This window comes from Solea senegalensis, linkage group LG5 (genome assembly GCF_019176455.1).
Source record: "Solea senegalensis isolate Sse05_10M linkage group LG5, IFAPA_SoseM_1, whole genome shotgun sequence".
NCBI lineage: Eukaryota > Metazoa > Chordata > Actinopteri > Pleuronectiformes > Soleidae > Solea > Solea senegalensis.
The window spans coordinates 10,644,692-10,661,676 of NC_058025.1; the positions used below are offsets into that span (position 1 = coordinate 10,644,692).

The window sequence follows — 16,985 nt, forward strand, 5'->3', positions numbered from 1 at the left end:
AAACAGACATTGACTGATCATTTTATTCTTCAAATAAGACTCCACTACTCTGCACTACATTGGAACAACAAAGAGTGTAAATAAAATGTTTATTCTTAAGTTTATTCTTAATGTGTGAGTTATACAGTTTTACATGGCACAGATTTACTGTACTGTATATGCAGTAGATGTGGTTTGTCATGAGGCACACTACTTATCTTCATGTGAGGTAGAGGAAAATCAGACTCCTCCATGTTGGTGTGCTGCTGCCCCCCACTGGTTAAAAGGTGCATCTTTAATACCACGATGTGTTGTGATGTAGTCATTATCAAATCAATTGTTTGCACAAAACAAACATAAAATGAACAAACATAAAATGTATGTGCACTAATAATAATAATAGCAATCATACATTATTTCATTTATTTTTTCATAATGAATAACCAATGAATAATGACTAAAAAATAAAATGCCCAATAAAAGATGTCAATTGAACAAGACTACTCAAACGTCCCGCTTAAAAAAACATGCCTATGCCATGTGCCAGGCAGTTAAAATAAAGATGGAGTTCATAGAATAGAGGTGTGTGTTACATGTGGGGAAAGTTCCTGCAAACGTTGCAGTGGAAATGTGACTTCATAGTGCAGGCAGGAAGTAAGTCAAGGCTGCATATAATGATAAGAGGAGCGACGAGGAAAGCAGTGCATAAAGGCCAAATACAGGAAGAGCAGTATTTATTAACATAATACACACATCTTGTGCATCAAATGCATCCACTAGAGTGGTAAGAGTGGAATATGGTTGTTCTTCAAAAACACATTTAGGCATACAAACGTGATAGGTAAAAAAAAAAAGACATAACAGTACAGATCTTTGTATGCACACTTTATATTAACACAGTAGCCCGATAAAAAGAGCCATCTCTTCTCTGTCATGGGCAGAGCTTCTTAAAGTGTGGGCTACTGCATTTACACATCTTGATCAATATTGAGGTCATGGTTGATCTGTATGTCCTGTTTCACCCCAGACATTTTGAAATGTTTCAAAATGACAAGCATGGGTGTCCCTTCATTATAACAATAATGAAGTGAGCCTTATGTGACCTGTCGCGGTACGTTCTTGTAAAAATCTGGATGGAGCAGTGAAGGCCCAAGGCATACGTGAACTAAGCAGCTAACACAATTTAATACATTAAAGAAATCTAGATACATTCAAAAATATTTAGATATATAAATAGTGTTGAGCTTGAATTATTTGCTTTTAATCTCATTAAACTGGTTTACTTGTTTAATTCATGGTCAGCATCAACACACTTAGCGCTTCTGTTTGATTTAAAAAGTGCAAATGAATACTATTCCACTCTAAGGTTAAAAAACAGAGAGTGACACTGGTTTGGTGTAAATAAACTCTAATTAGAGCAATATCAATAATAGTCAAGCACTGACAAATCAAATTCAGCTTCGGGCCCTATAAAGGCTTGGGCCGGCCCTGGGAGTTGGTGCTTAACATGACAAATAATAATTTAAGACACAAGGGGGCAGAATGAAAGCATTGATATTAGAATGTATTCATCCCTCAAAACCACGAAAACGGTGTGGTCTGGAGTTCCTAAAATTAAATGTGTGTGTTTGAGTTTTGTGTCCCCGGTTTGTTGCTACACGGTATCTTAGCAATGACACACACACCGACAGAGCACATGCAGAGCAAAACACGAGGGAAACACGTTAAACACAGACTAAACACATCAAGTTTTTTTTGCGATAGTTTTATTCAAGCTAACACTTTATATGTGTGAGCGTGTTTTTTAAGTTAAACATGTATGGACGATTGATGACGTCAGGCGTCACTCCAGCTGCAGTCGGTCATGGAACTTACGACGTCACTTAATTTACGAGTAAAATATCAGGTAGGATTCACACTGCCACTGCCTGTATACTCTCATTAATATTGTTGCAAATTATTGTTGTGTGTTGGTGTCCTCCTGCATGTTTTGACTTTTGCTTTGCTGCTGTAAAGCTGCCATGTCTTTTTAAGCTGTAATTTCATTCATAACATGTTTTTGTGGCAGTGTTTTTTTTCTTTTTAAAATTATTGTTTACGACCTTGGGACCAGCTTATACCCAGCTGACAGGGTAAAGTTCATAAAATATCTAGTCCAGTTTACTGATTTGGACTTTTGCACTGTCAAAACACAGCTCCTCCTACTGATAAGTTCAAGGTTGTTGTCCATGTGTGCAAATGCTATCAATTTATCTCCATTTAAGGTAAATTATCGACATCTGAATGCCAACCTTTCCCTTCATTTTGTCAGATTCTCTCCTGTACCAAAATCCAGCAAGTTGACATTGCCTAGTGTTCCAGAGTTGCCTGTGTTTTGACTTGTGTTGACTGTCTGCTGTTGTTATGTGAGTCACGCTCTTTCTGTGACTTCAGCTGAGCTCACATTTCCATGAGCTCTAAGAGTCAGTGATTACTCAGACAATCCTTGTTTGTAGGATTTTATCATATTTGCATATGTTGTATCATGAAAGTGTAATACAAATAGGTTCAGACAAAACACTTTGCAAAACTTAACATCTGAAACCTTATTTCATATATTTGTTTTTTCTTGTATAATTGCTGAAACCAAGTTCAGTCTTTAAAATGAATTCTGTGCATATATTGGTTATGTACCTACATTTAATTTAGCACAATTGCTGTTAAACACTGGTTTTATCACATACCATTTGTTTAGCCCAATAAACTATTAGCCTTTGTTCTATACACTACTACAAAATAGATGCAAATGATGCTCCGCAGACAGAATCACATTATGCTGCTGCATTCTGTTTCCACTGTGCAATTAATAAAAGCTCCTCAGTTTCACAGAGTCATTGGTTTCAAAATTAACCTCTCCCATGTCAATTTCGAGTGCTTTGTTGGTTCAGTTTCCTCTAGTTCAAGGCCATTTGATAACATGTCCTTGTGACTTTGGCTAGTCTGTAAATCTCTTTTGCGGCCGTTTCCTGCCAGGGAGTGAAGCAAGTGTTATCAGAGAGACAGACGCTCATAGCTGTCGTGTCGACTCCTCACAGTTATTGGCACCATGGCTTTCAAGGACCCTGTCCTGCTCAACAAGAAACTCATCTAGTCTAAGGCTCAGCAGTGTTACCACATGTACTCACTTAATTACATGCACATTATACAGATTTACACATAACTGTACATTAAAGTGAGTCTTTATTCTTCACAAATGGCGCTTTTCCACTACATGGTTTCAGCACGGCTCAGCTCAGCTTGACACTACTGTTTTTTTTTTTGCTTTTCCATTAGCAATAGTATTTGGTACCTGATACATTTTTTAGTACCTGCTCTGACGAAGTTCCAAGCAAGCTATGCCGATACTATATGTGACATCAACAGACTGTCGGCCACTGATTGGTCAGAGAGTGTTGTCGTTGTGTTGAATCAAACCCGAACTGAACTGAACGATTTGGAACAAGTCTTTTTAATTAACTGAGTCTAATGATTTAGTACACCGATAGCAACTGCTTTATGAATCGCCAATTTGTGTGTCGTGTATAAAATGACATTGTAGAACTTTCTAGCAGGCAAAGCTATTTGTCTTTCATTCTATTTATTTGTTCGTTGTTGTAATTGGTGTCAAAGCACCGTTGCCTTTAAAGTGCCTTTAAGGTGCATTGTCAAAGCCATGTTTTGTTATATATTGCCTCTATCTATCATCAGAACCTGTACGACTTGTCGGTTTTACAACCTAACTTCTAACTAACAAGATGCTGTCTAACTGCTAACTGACGTCTGCTTAACTGTGTATGTGGAATAAACCTTCAGAAAGACAGTCGAGTTGTGCCCGCCGTACTTGTTCTGGTCACCCTTTCCAGAAGGGAGCATTGAGCTGGAAAGACCAGCCAGCAGCTATGTTATGATAACCCAGCCCACGTTGAGGAGGTACCATCGTAATGGAAAACAATACCAAACCAAGTACAGCCGCATGGTGTCATGCCTAGTCGTGCTGGAACTGGATTGTGGAAAAGTGCCAATACAGTCCAGTGGCGTTTGCTGGTCTTTGAAACAGGGAAGTGCGGCATTATTCTTCACAAACAGTCCACTAGCTGGTCTTTTTAAACAGGGGAAGCTCATTTCAGGCCCAGTTATTTATGCGATAATTGTGCATAACTGAAATGCTAGACTACGACCAGCTACAGACTTCCCTTGCAAAATCCACACAGGACAATCGAGGTTCTGTGGAAGTGATAAGCTGACATTTATCAGTTTGTCATTCTCTTTATCTTTTAGTCAAACTGCTATACCAAGGGTACCATAACGAGATAAACTGCTATACCAAGGGTACCATAACGTATCAGGAAAAGATTGTGATCTGCTTGAAACAGCCCACTGCCATCAATCAAGAAATTGCTTGGGATTAAAAATTCTCCCTGGAGGAGAACAAGATCCCCTCCCTGTGTGGAAAAAGAGAACATCAGTGTGGGCACATTGCTTTCTCCCTTATTTGCCCCTCTACTCTTGTTTGCCCTCCTCAAAGTGGACACTAAAACAAAGCACACCCCAATATCCCCAGCTGCTTTGCTGGAAGTCCTTGGGGCCATCCTCACAGTACTGAGGAAAAAGAGATGCACAGACTTCTCAGTCTTTTGGCATTTTCACAAACCTAGTATGTGGTGGCAGGCTTGTGTAACCTGGAATTTGCGTACTTCAAGTGGGCCTCTGCTTCAGCAGTATGTTGTCTGTAGCAGTATTGTTAGGCATGATTGAGTAATGTGTTCCACCCAAGTTGGGCCATACAGCCAAACACGAACAGTCTGTATTTCTGTCAGGAAGCAGAATTGTAGGAGGTCAATGAAAACTGAGAAAAAAAAACCCACAATTCTTCCATGACCAAGTTAGTTCTGCTGTCGACAGCCTGGGCTCATTCTTCCTGTGTGAAATCCTCCCTGACCCCACCCCACATATCATCACACAGATGCACAGAAATAACTGACAGATTCAGGGCTTGTAAAAGGCTCGATTAGGGGCACAGTTTCCAGATGACAAACTTCAATCAGTTGTTTGTGTGTATGTCAAAGTCTGTGCCCCGCCTCTGACTTGTGAGCAGCCACTGAGTTTGTTATGTTATGTTGTTAACAAAAAAACATTCCAGCTCAAAATCAAAAGAAACCAAACAGGAGTCACAGGGTGGATCAGACATAAGTTCATTTAAGCATCACTGAGTTTTCCTGCACCCCTAAAACTGATTATCGTTTTTTTTTTAAAATAGTAATTTTATCTAGTTTTCTCCCAAAAATGTCAATATTTAAGATATATCTTGTAGTGAAACTTTCAGTACTAAACAGCCCTCTATACTAAATAAATCAAAGAAGTACATGTGAATATTGAAGAGTTTTTTTTGTAGAAAGATTGTTTGCATAGTTTCTCTTATCTTGTTTTTTAAATTAATCTTAAACAATATTAAGTGCCTTCTTCCCTGATCAGTGATCAGTGTCTGTTTGAAGCCTGCTATTTGGTGGTTTATTCGCTAACACGTGTGTACACATTTGTTTGTATCACTCGATGAGTAGACTAAACAGGAAGTTGTGGTATCACGCACCTGCAACTTTGCCACTTCCTGCGCAGAGGTTTGAGAGGAAACATCTGAAATATTTCACTGCACAAGTCGTTATCGCCATGAAATGACGACAAAGGAAAGGGAGAGCCAGTGACGCAGGTCAGACAGTGACCTGTGCTGGACATGTAGCCAGCAAACATCTGCCAAGCTTTGGCTTTATGTTGTTATATATATTGTTAAAAAAAGAGAATTTGGCCGAAGAAACCTGTCTGTATGTTGGTCAACAACTTCCTCTAAATAACACAAAAGCTGGCTTAAACTGGTTTAAAATGACAGGTTATTACTAGTTGTGTAATGTAAAAACCATTGAGCTGTAAGACAATTCAAGAAGAAATTTCCTTGAATGTTGGCGCATGGGAGGATGAGAAGGGAGTGAGACTGAGGAAATGAGAATGTGGAGAACTGTGTTGAGCAGCAGAGAACTTTAAACTGCGTTCTTGAGCTTTGAAATGTGATGAAACTGACAGAAACTTTTTTTTTTAACAGGGTGGACTTTGATCTGCAGTGGAGAGCTTTGAACTACTGTGCCTAAGAACCGTCAAGCTAGACCGATATCAGATTTCTTGACAATAGGATTGAATTCTTAAAAGGTTTACATTTCAAATGACTGGTTAACTTTAATTCCCAACAATATTTAAAAGTAAAGTTAATTGTTGTTTAAATGGAGTCAGATTAAGTAAATATTTACTGTTGCGGCTTCCAAACACAAACCTTTTAGCCGCTGAGAGTATATGAGGTTTGGGTCCTCAGGTACGTAGATTTGTAACGCGCTATAGTAGATTATGATAAAGATACGCTGAGATCCAAATATGCTTAGGTGCATTTATTGTAACAAAACAGCACAGAGCTATCACAGCGCAGCAAGGATGGATAAACATAAAAATGAGACTGGCGGATTAAACAGGAAAAAAGGGTGATAAATGAATGAATGAGTAGTGGTAGCGGTCAACAAAAATTACGGCTACTCCCAACCCTGACTCTCTCTCTCTCTCTGCGTCACCGGTGAGTGCCCACCTTTACGCACACACACTTCCGCACCGTGCACACGCCCACTCCCAGGTGAACCACGCCCTCTGCAACACACACACACTCTAACACACCGTGCTGCTCATCTTCAGCCTGTATGTCTCTTACATTTACTATACTTTACTTTACTTTGGAAAACCTCTTGCTAACGCCGGAAAGACAGAATACTCCTTGGGGAGAGATTGTTACTTGCTGGTAGATATTTCCTCCCCTACAGTCTCATGACTGGATCGTCTAGTCTGTGCATTCTCGGCATTAAATAATTGACAATTGTTTACAAAGTTCGTCGTGTCTGTGGTCTCCCACGTCCTCATGTGTTTACCACTCTAGAGGGTACTTTAGTGTGCCTCTTGTGATTCAAGAAGGCACTTCAGGGCATTACGGCATTACTGGAAGGCACCATTAACATGTCTAGTGTCTAAAACAGAAGTCAAAATGGGTTACTACAAATTACGGAAGAGGATTAGGGCCACAGAATTCTGAATGACCTTTTTCTCCAAATGTCAGAATTCTGATTTTAGGCGCACTCTCTTTGCCCTTTTACAGGCCTGACATTTTGTAGCCCCAGAATTCTAAGATTAAATTAAGAATTCTGCCATCCTGACCTTTTTCAGCTTTGACAACTCCAATATCAGAATTCTGAGGGGGGAAACAAAACTGAATTCTGACTTTGATCTCAGAAGTCTCTTGGCTGTTTTTCTGCCATTACATATGTCTTTAAGCAACCGTGATCACGCTATGAGAGAGAGAGAGAGAGAGAGAGAGAGAGAGAGAGAGACAACCTCTGCCTTAGAGAGAGAGGGTGTTGCACGTCTACAGTCCTAACCAACCCTCTGTTCTATTCAACCCTCTGCCTTTAAATAGCCTGCCGTCAGCGCGGCGCCCAGAGAAGCGGCAGGGACCGTGAGTCAGGATGAATCAACAGCAGCGAGGAGCCGTGTATCTGATCACTGGAGGCTGCGGCTTCCTGGGCAAACACATGGTGGGGATTCTACTGGATAAGGGGCACGACGTGGAGGAGATCCGTGTGTTTGATAAACACGTAGACACCACTGAAAACGGACAGAGCACAGGTAAGAAAGAGTAGCAAACACCGGGTTTTCACCGGGCTCGTCCGCGAGTCCACCTGAGACTGTCGAGTCGATCATAACAGAGTCCTTATGTTATAATTGTGCTGTGTTGGAGAGTGTCATCAGATCCGGTGCATACTGTTCTTATCGTATATGGAAACGCTAACAAAGTTGGTTAAGAGATAAACAGCCCTGGGGATAAACTAAATAATCTCTTCAGCAAAGGCTGCAGACTCAGCGCAGCGTTCAGACCAACAGCAGCAGCAGTTACCGTTACTGTTCACAGAAGCTCAGGATGAGTGAAAAGCAGCAAAGATCCGTGTTTTTGATCACAGGAGGCTGCGGCTTCCTGGGTAAACACATAGTGAGGGTTCTACTGGAGAGAGAGGACAAAGTGGCGGAGATCCTTGTGTTTGATAAACACGTAGACACCACTGTAAAGAGACTGAGTACAGGTAATAAAGAGGACATGTTGTTCCACCAGAGATTGTACTTGAACGGAGAGTCGCTGCACCTGCATGGAGTCGATCAAATGTTGGTGCCTATGGAAGGATCTGAGAGGGCTGACTAAACATCAGGACAGACGAAGACATGATTTCGGTTTTAAATTGACAGACGTCCTGCTCGTCAACCGAGTTGATGAGTATACGACCCAGATAACAATGTCTGGTTCCCAGAACGTACCCTGCAGGTTTGCCCTAGGTTATCCTATGGTTGTCATGAAATGTTTTCCTGACGTTAGCGTTTGGTTGCACATACGTTTCACCTCCAACCTTTTATGGAGCATTCTCATTTGGTTCCCAGAACTTTCCTCTCACATTACTTTTGTCATAACCTGCTTTCACCCTTTTTATAGAATGTTCTCTTTAGTTCCCAGAACATTACTTTTGTCTCAGCTTTCATAGAACGTTCTCTTTTGGTTCCCAGAACGTTCCTCTAACATTGCTTTTGTCTTAACCTGTTATAGAATGTTGTTTGGTTCCCAGAAGGTAACCCAAGCATTTCTTTTGTCTCAACCTATTTAGGATGTTGGAAGAAAAATATTTCGGCTGTGTCTCTTTAAAATTATAACACTTTCAAAAAAGTATAATGTCCATAACATCATAAAAGTATAATGTATGCATAACAATGTTATGCATAAATATTATTACGTCAAACAGCGTAGTTGCTGAAGTAAAGCAGTGTTCTGTCATGTAACATATGTTTGTAGTTTATTTCTTGTGTAGAGCGTTTAGGACACCACATTTTGACTCGCATTTCATCCCTGTTTTTCCTTTCAGAGCGCACAAAGGTGGTGGTCATTCAGGGGGATATCACTGATTACGCCAATGTGTTGGAGGCCTCCCGTGGAGCTGATGTTGTCATCCACATGGCCAGCTTGGTGGACGTCTGGCACAAAGTCCCAGAGACCCTCATCCACTCAGTCAATGTCACAGGTGAGACGAGTTGTGATTTGTGAACCCAGATAAATGGGAGGGTTGCATCAAGCATCTCTGCCAAACCAAATATGTGGATCATCTGCTGTGGTGACCCCTGTTGTAAATGTTTGAAAAAAAAAAGTGAATTCTGCAAGTGAATACATATCTGGAAGTGAAATGTGCAAAAAAAAAGAACAGACGCTCATGTCATATTATATTATTTGATTCCAGATGTGGAAAGAAAGGCAAATTTTCTTTTCATTTTTTCACATTTGCATGGCTTAGATTTGGTAACATTTCCATTTAAAAATTATACTTTTGTGACAACGAAAATTTTATTTTTTATAAAACAGTGCATTTGTATGTAAATGTTACTGTTAAAGAAATGAAAAAAAGGACCATTGGCCCCCGGAGATCTTCACATTATCAAATATAGCCCTTGTTAAAAAGAGTTTGGACAGCCCTGATGTAAGTAATGTAATGAAGTAATTCTGCTCACCCAGCCATATTTACCCAGAGTGTGGGGCTGCTGTTACTTGGCACACTGTGTGTCTGGGTTTAGTTAATGGTTTATAGATGAGGTTGCATGTCTGATAGCCTTCAGTGACTACACAAAGAAACACAATTCACTTACTGGCCACTTTATTGAGTACACAGGGCACTTGATAAAATGACAGGAGTGGCACTCTTTGTGGTCTTCTGCTTTAAGGTTTTGACATGTTTGGTGTTCAGAGGTGGTCTTTTGCTTGGTTCTAACATGTGGTTATTTGAGTCACTATTGCAAGCAACTTCCATTCTATCATTTTGAAACAGTCTGGTCATTCTCCTCTGGCATCAACAAGCCGTTTTCCAGAGAATTGCCACCTGCACTGAGACTGACTGGTTGCACAATTATTAGGCAAGTTGTATTTCTGAGGATGAATTCTATTGCTGAACAAATACAGTTCACTCGGTCAATCCAAAATATGAATAAACCCCAAACCTGAATATTTAACAAAGGAAAAGTGAGTTATGGCCTCCCAAATAATATTCAGATAAAGAGGTGTATTGTTTTCCCTCACTGTAAATGTCATGTTTAAGAAGAGCCCACAAGTTCTCAATAGGGTTTAGGTCAGGTGAGCCATGTCATTATCCTGCCATCTTTAAGGTCTTTGTTGGCTTGCAACACAGTGTAATACTTGTGTGTGGTGGAAGTGATAGACTGTTTTCCTGCATCAAAATCATGGCCTTCTTGAATGATGTAGACTTTTTCCTGTACCATTGATACAAGAAAGAATCTTCTAAAAACTTGCAGTAGGATTTGGAGTTGATTTTAAGTCCATCTTCAACCCGAAATGGTCCAACTAGCTCATCCTTAATAATAGCAGCTCATTGAAATATGGAGATTAAAGGTCTTTCTGCCCAACAGTAATCCCCAATACTTATTGACCTAAATGGATTTGTTAAAAGACTATACTTCTTTAAAAAAACAAACAAAAAAAAACAACCTAAAACTGACTAAAACTTTTTTGAGTTTTCGTAGACTAAAACTCTCACATATAGAAATGACTAAAACGTGACTAAAACTAATAAGAATTTAGTCCAAAAGACTAAAGCTAAGACTAAATCTAGAATGGTTGCCAAAAACAACACTGCACAGTACACCATCCAGAGAAACATCCAGACCAGTGGAGAAAACTGCTGAACAGTCCAGACCAGGAGCTGAGCTGCTGAGTGTTGAATACCAGAAAATGGAAGAGAGGTGATGCTTGTCCATGAAAATAAACATCTTTACCACTACAGCACAGTTTCTCTTACTGCAAATTTTATAGGTCATCGTATATTTGACTACTTATTAAGCTATTCAATTTAATCAACAAGATTTTCTGCAAAATGCAATAGTTTACAACATTCATCTTATTTGTTCTGTTTACGTCGCAATGCTGACACCTATTGGTGATTTACCGGTACTACTGCCTTAACAATGACACTGGCAGTGGATAAGATAAGGATAATTTAATAGCATTTAATAGAGTCTTGTAGTAACGTATAAATACGGTAATAAAAATCAAAAAATAGTCTAATATACGACACATGACTTATTTTGGCATACAAAGAACCAACTCGTAACCAAAGACTACGCTATGTAAAATGTGAATTAACTTTTTTTAGTAACTTTGGTAAGTTTCAGATTTCAGTTCATAAATAACATCGATATAGGGGGGCCCAAAAAATACAGGCTGCCTAGTATAGTCCATTTATTTGATCCGACTCTGTGCACACCATGATATAGGGTGTTGATCACTTCAGGCCACACCCTCCCTCATTAGATACACATCACATGATAATGTTTGAATCTAATTAGCATGTATGTTCAAATAGCTTGGAGTTGGAAAATATACATACCTTGCCTTATAATTGCACACGCTGTGCACTGTGTGTTCTCCCTTTTTCTGACCCTTCTCCATAAGCCCTAGAGATGAAAAAAAACGTGGCCAATGAGTGTGTACACCTGTTTTTTGGTAACAAAAGCGGAGAAAGATCACACTAAGTGATATTGCACTACTATCATGGTATGAAATTGCTTGGAAAAAGTAATTCCTCTAAACTGAGGCAGTTTTTTTGAATCAGACCTTAAGAGATAAAGGATGATCAGTTTCGATAAGTATTACAAGAATACATCGGAATTTTCCCTGGGTTGCACTCAAAGGGTTTTTGTGCCTTGATCATAGTAGACTCGTTTAACTCCCTTTTTTTGGTGCAAAGACACGTATTCTCTGTTTACTTTATCGAATTATGTTTACTGTTTGTAGTTCAGCTTAAAGAGCTGAAAGCATTTCCCTGTTTCTTGATCACTGTTAGAATTCATAGTACAAGTTCAAATACAAGGCTCTGTATTTTGTGGCCTTTGTTACATTTAATATTTTCATTTCTGAACTTTATTTTGGATGACAGGCATGTTTGCTGCTTGGTCTGTCTCAAAAACTTTTAGATGGATTTTTAATAAACTTTTACACAGACATTCATGGTCGGCAAAGAATTTAAACCAGAGAATGTGGATTGTATCACAACAGTTTGGCAGTTCAGTGATCGATCATTCGTGCTGGCTGGTTGGATGGAATCTGCTTATTTTCGTTTTGGCCGTGTGGGTTTCTGGAAAAAGAACTTTCCTCCAGGAATGTTTTCTTGTGATAAATTCCATTTATTGCTGTGTTAGTTTGCACTCTGTATTTTGTCCAACAAAATATCCCACACTGCAAGTTGAGTTTTAAAGAATGGATAATTATTCTGGCACACTTCTTATATTCTCCACCAAACTGGACTAAGTGAACACTCGGGTCTCATACCTCCTTTTAAATTCATTTTCTGCTGTTCTAATAAACTTAAATTTTTCCAATGTGCATGGAAAAAAAAGCTCTCTTGACTTTTTCAACCCACAGGAAAATGTTACTGACCATGAGCTTTCACATCACGCAACATTCTGCAACATTCTGCAACATTCTCTGCTCTGAAACACTAGAAATGAAATACTGAATGCTGAAATACACAGGTTTGTGCTTCATTCATAGTGATGACCTTTTTAGACAACATCTATTCCCTAGCCTTTTACCCTAACCTTAACCCAATTCTAACCCTAACCCTAAAGGCCTGTACATACTCAGAGAAAAGAGAAATTCCACCCAGATGATGTGTCAAGAACAAGCTGCAAGAACTGAATTTAATTGAATCAATCTGATCATTATTTTTTATCTCTTCTCAGGAACAGAGAATGTGATCAAGGCCTGTGTGGAGTGTGGTATCCAGAGTCTGGTCTACACCAGCAGCATGGAGGTTATTGGCCCCAACATCAACAGAGACCACTTTATTAGGTACAGCTAAAAAAACAAAACATGTTTATAGATGTGTTCTTGACTTGTTTCTGATTGATTACCAAGTGTACAAATTCGCACATTTTACCCTGTGTGCTGTATATGTATGTATACTATGTATACTCTTATTTTGAAAAATACTTTCAGCTGTATTACACGTCCTCCATGTCCTCTTATGCACAGAAATGAAAGTGTTCAAATGCTATAAGGGAAAAGGCAAACTTGGTGTCAATTAAAAGTGGTAGGGTTTGCTGTTCATAGTGGATGGTGGCTAGAATAAAGAGAAAACCACTCGGTTTGCTGGTTGAAGCCAATCAGATGAAAGAAAATATCGAATAGCCACCAGGGGGTGACTCTTGGTTGCAAAAATAACTCCCATTTGAATGGAAGTCTATGGGAACATTTTGATGAGGAGTTAATAATCTCAATTGCTAGTTTTGGGTTTTCATCAATAGCACATGATGCTGCTTTTGGAAATTCTGTTCCCATTTAGAGGAAAATAAATGACAAAGCAAATCACATATTAGTGGATACTAATGTGATTGACAGCTGGTATCGTCAAATAGGCCCCAGGTTGCAGATGACATCTGGTATTTTCCAGGAATTTCTTTCTAAAAAGTGTAATTTAAGAAGGAAATGAAGGAAGACGCAATCAATTCTTCAATGAGCAGGAATCCAGGCATTCTTTGAGATGTGTCTGCATGAGTGTACATGCAAGTTGGCATAGCCGCAGTTGTACCTCAGTCATTCAGTATCTGGCATTCTGCTGAGTTTTTCCCTCCCTCACTCTTAGTTCTGTTTGATCTCTTGTAGACCAAAGTTCTTTAATATCTGACCAATTTAATTTATTATTCTTTAGGGGCAATGAAGACACACCGTACCTTGTGAAACACAATATGGCCTACCCCAAGAGCAAAGCACTGGCAGAGAAAATTGTGCTGGAGGCAAATGGCAAAATGGTAATTGATTTAAAAGTCTGTAGGGAATCAACATTATGATTGTGTAGCTGTGTGACTTGTCACCCCTGCTCTTTCTGCCTTCACTAACCCAGTTTTTTTTAAGTCCAGTTGGCCGCCTTGTGCTTCCTAATGCAGAATTCTGTTTTGCCTCATGTCCAGGTGAAAGGTGGACAGTGTTTATACACATGCAGTCTGAGGCCGACAGGGATCTATGGTGAAGGGCACGAGCTTTTCAGGGAATTCTACAAACAGGCTGCTGAAAATAGAGGCTTAGTTTTCAACGGTGTCCTCGCCTCCACGGAACACGGGCGAGTCTATGCAGGTAAATCAAAAGTGACTGAGTCATAACCACAACTTAAGAGGTGTGTTTGGGAAATTATTTTAATGCAAACAAGACGACTTTTGTTCTATTTTTTGAACACGGAAAGACCAAGAAAAAAAAAGTTAGTGGAAGTTAAGTTTAGAGAAGGATTAAAAACAGAAGCATATGATGTCACCTCCTCTGCAAGTCACGTGAAGTCTGAATGTCTTACATGAGTAATATAAAAAAAAACTCACAGTGTCTCACCCTTGACTCCTCAACACCGAGGTAAAGACACAGAGAAAGACTGAATGTGCAATAAGAAAAAGATGCACAGTATGGGTAATGAGATCCTCAATTTTTGTTGTGAGGACACAAAAGCACCATCATCATGTGTGTGTGTGCACACTGCACAATGAACAACACTGAATTATCCTCTGCCAGATGATAGGATGACATTTTTAAGTGTGTTTGCGTTGTATGCTCCCAGAACAGTGGGAACATTTCATAACGCCTTAGGAATATAATGACTCTCTTGCACTGTCATTCATTGTGTTGTGTTTGGGGATTGTTTGACAGATTTACCAACTACTGTCAATAAAAAGTAACTGAAGTCAGTCTGAAAAGACTGCTGAATTGTAAAATAAAGAGAGGAGAAAACAAAACCTGTTTTTACTCAAATAAGCAAAACCGATCAGTGATTGTTCCAAACACAGTCAGCTGCACTGAACAATAGACTCATGGACAGCTTCTTCCCCAGAGCTGTGAAAGCAATCGCCCCCCCCACAGTGAAAACAATTTGCAATTTTTTGTACATACTTTACTTTGCACACACTTTGCACACACTGTACTTTTATATTTTGTTGTGTCTCATTAAGTGTTAAGTCTGAGTGGGCTGGGGGGCACTGCGTTCGTTGTCTGCCTCAGCTTCACGGCGCCTTGTCTCACTCACAGTGCTGTGCGAGTGAGAGAGGGAGTGGCTACAGTAGAACGGCGAGAGAAATGAAAGCCATGTGTGCTTCTTTTACCGTTTTTTTTTTGTACATCAAACTTGGCACCGCACTTACTCGTACCCGTAGCAAGACACCTGTCAAGTTTAAAATCAACCGGACTCTCGGTTCGAGAGATATGCGAGTAACACACACACACAGACAGGCGTTCCTGGAATTTATATATGTATGGACGAAGATATTTCCTGAAACGAGGCCGTCTTTACGGAGAACCTTTTTGAAAAAGAAAAAGATAATTTACGTTTTGTGCTGTCTTCAATTTTTAATTCCATGTATTAGGGACATGTTTGTGTGTGGGTGAAATTATAGGGATGTGAGATTGACATGAAAGCACATGTATTTTTTGTTCCTTGATAATTGGCATCAATCTTTACAATGACATAATGATGATGGTTTTAATTATATCTCTCTCAGGGAATAAATTCACTGTCTTATTGCCAGTGATGTTTTTAAAAACATAAAATGCAGAGACTTTCTTTTTTTGTGTCACACAAGGTCATTTTACTGGTATTTCTGCTATACATTCATTTATTTTAAGTCGATGTGTTATTAATTACTGTTGTTGTTACTAGGCAACGTGGCTTGGATGCATGTACTTGCAGCCCGAGCCCTGAGGGAGCGCCCGCAGACAGTTGGAGGAGAGGCTTTTTTCTGCTACGACGACTCACCCTACAAGAGCTATGTGGATTTCAACATGCAGTTCCTATCCACGTTTAACTTCCGTACGGTGCGCATTCCCTTTGTGGTGATCTGGTTTTTAGCCATGGTTAATGACCTGCTTCGTTGGATAATGAGTCCCTTTTATAACTACACGCCGTTGCTGAACAGTTACACCTTTTCTGTCGTTAGTACCTCATTCACTGTGGGCACAGACAAAGCCTTTCGTTACTTCCAGTACCGGCCCCTGTACGACTGGGATCAGTGTCAAGCTCGCACACAGAAATGGGTCAATACGTTCCCTCTGGAGAAACTAAAAGACTCTTAATATGACCTCCATTACTGCAACATGCACCAAATCCTTCTATGGACTCCCACGGCACCACATAGAGTATATGACAAAAGGAGTGACCTGCTTTTAATTTATGACACAAAAGTGTGATAACAATTGATTTAATCTTTCCCAGATTAAAAAGCCAGACTGCAGAACTTTGCACTGTGCTTTTGTCGTACTTTACAATGCATTAGTTTGTGTTCCTGTAGCACAGTCGCTGTTCTAGAAAAGTTTCACTGTGACTAACGCTACGCGAGATTGTTAAATTTGTTATTATATTATTTGTTATATAATTTATAACAGAGATTGTCTTACGTCAGTGTTTAATTAATTCTATTTATTGTATCAGAGATTGTCTTATATCAGCATTATAAGTCTATACATTTTCACCGACATTACTACATTTATGTCGACTTCATTGATGTCAGTGTTCTAAGCTTCACACTTACAATAACGTTGTAAGAAATTGTATCCTGTGAAGTTTTTGTAATTTTCAATAAAGATTGTTTGACATTTAGTATTTGATTCATATTGTGTCTTTTTAGTGTGATGTACAAATTGTGTGCTGAAGACGTGCCTCATCGCTTCATGTCTGTGCATGACGGGGATTTCTTCATGGAGATGATTGATGTTTATACACAGGCGTGTAGTGTGTGGAAAGTTGACTGTAGCAACCAGCTGGACACCACATATTTGTTCGTGTGAGTATATGGGAGTTGCCTTGCAGGAAAACGCCAAATGTTCCAGCATGTTAGGGTGT

General features: G+C 39.5%; 1 protein-coding gene across 1 annotated transcript; it reads left to right on the forward strand.

Annotated features, from left to right (window-relative positions):
* The first annotated feature begins 1,666 nt into the window (after positions 1-1,666).
* hsd3b7 (hydroxy-delta-5-steroid dehydrogenase, 3 beta- and steroid delta-isomerase) lies at positions 1,667-16,742 on the forward strand. The gene is made up of 7 exons (XM_044026513.1): positions 1,667-1,885; positions 7,493-7,701; positions 8,979-9,134; positions 12,856-12,964; positions 13,824-13,923; positions 14,083-14,245; positions 15,807-16,742. Exons 2-7 carry the CDS (start codon positions 7,542-7,544, stop codon positions 16,217-16,219), a joined length of 1,101 nt encoding a protein of 366 aa, XP_043882448.1. The 5' UTR covers positions 1,667-1,885; positions 7,493-7,541; the 3' UTR covers positions 16,220-16,742.
* Positions 16,743-16,985: the final 243 nt, after the last annotated feature.

Bases quoted from the DNA above. Each gene is read 5' to 3' on its own strand.
- hsd3b7 (XM_044026513.1), top strand. From the start codon at position 7,542: ATGAATCAACAGCAGCGAGGAGCCGTGTATCTGATCACTGGAGGCTGC. The intron at 12,965-13,823 runs GTACAGCTAAAA...ATTATTCTTTAG, and splicing joins AACAGAGACCACTTTATTAG to GGGCAATGAAGACACACCGT. The intron at 14,246-15,806 runs GTAAATCAAAAG...TGTTGTTACTAG, and splicing joins ACACGGGCGAGTCTATGCAG to GCAACGTGGCTTGGATGCAT.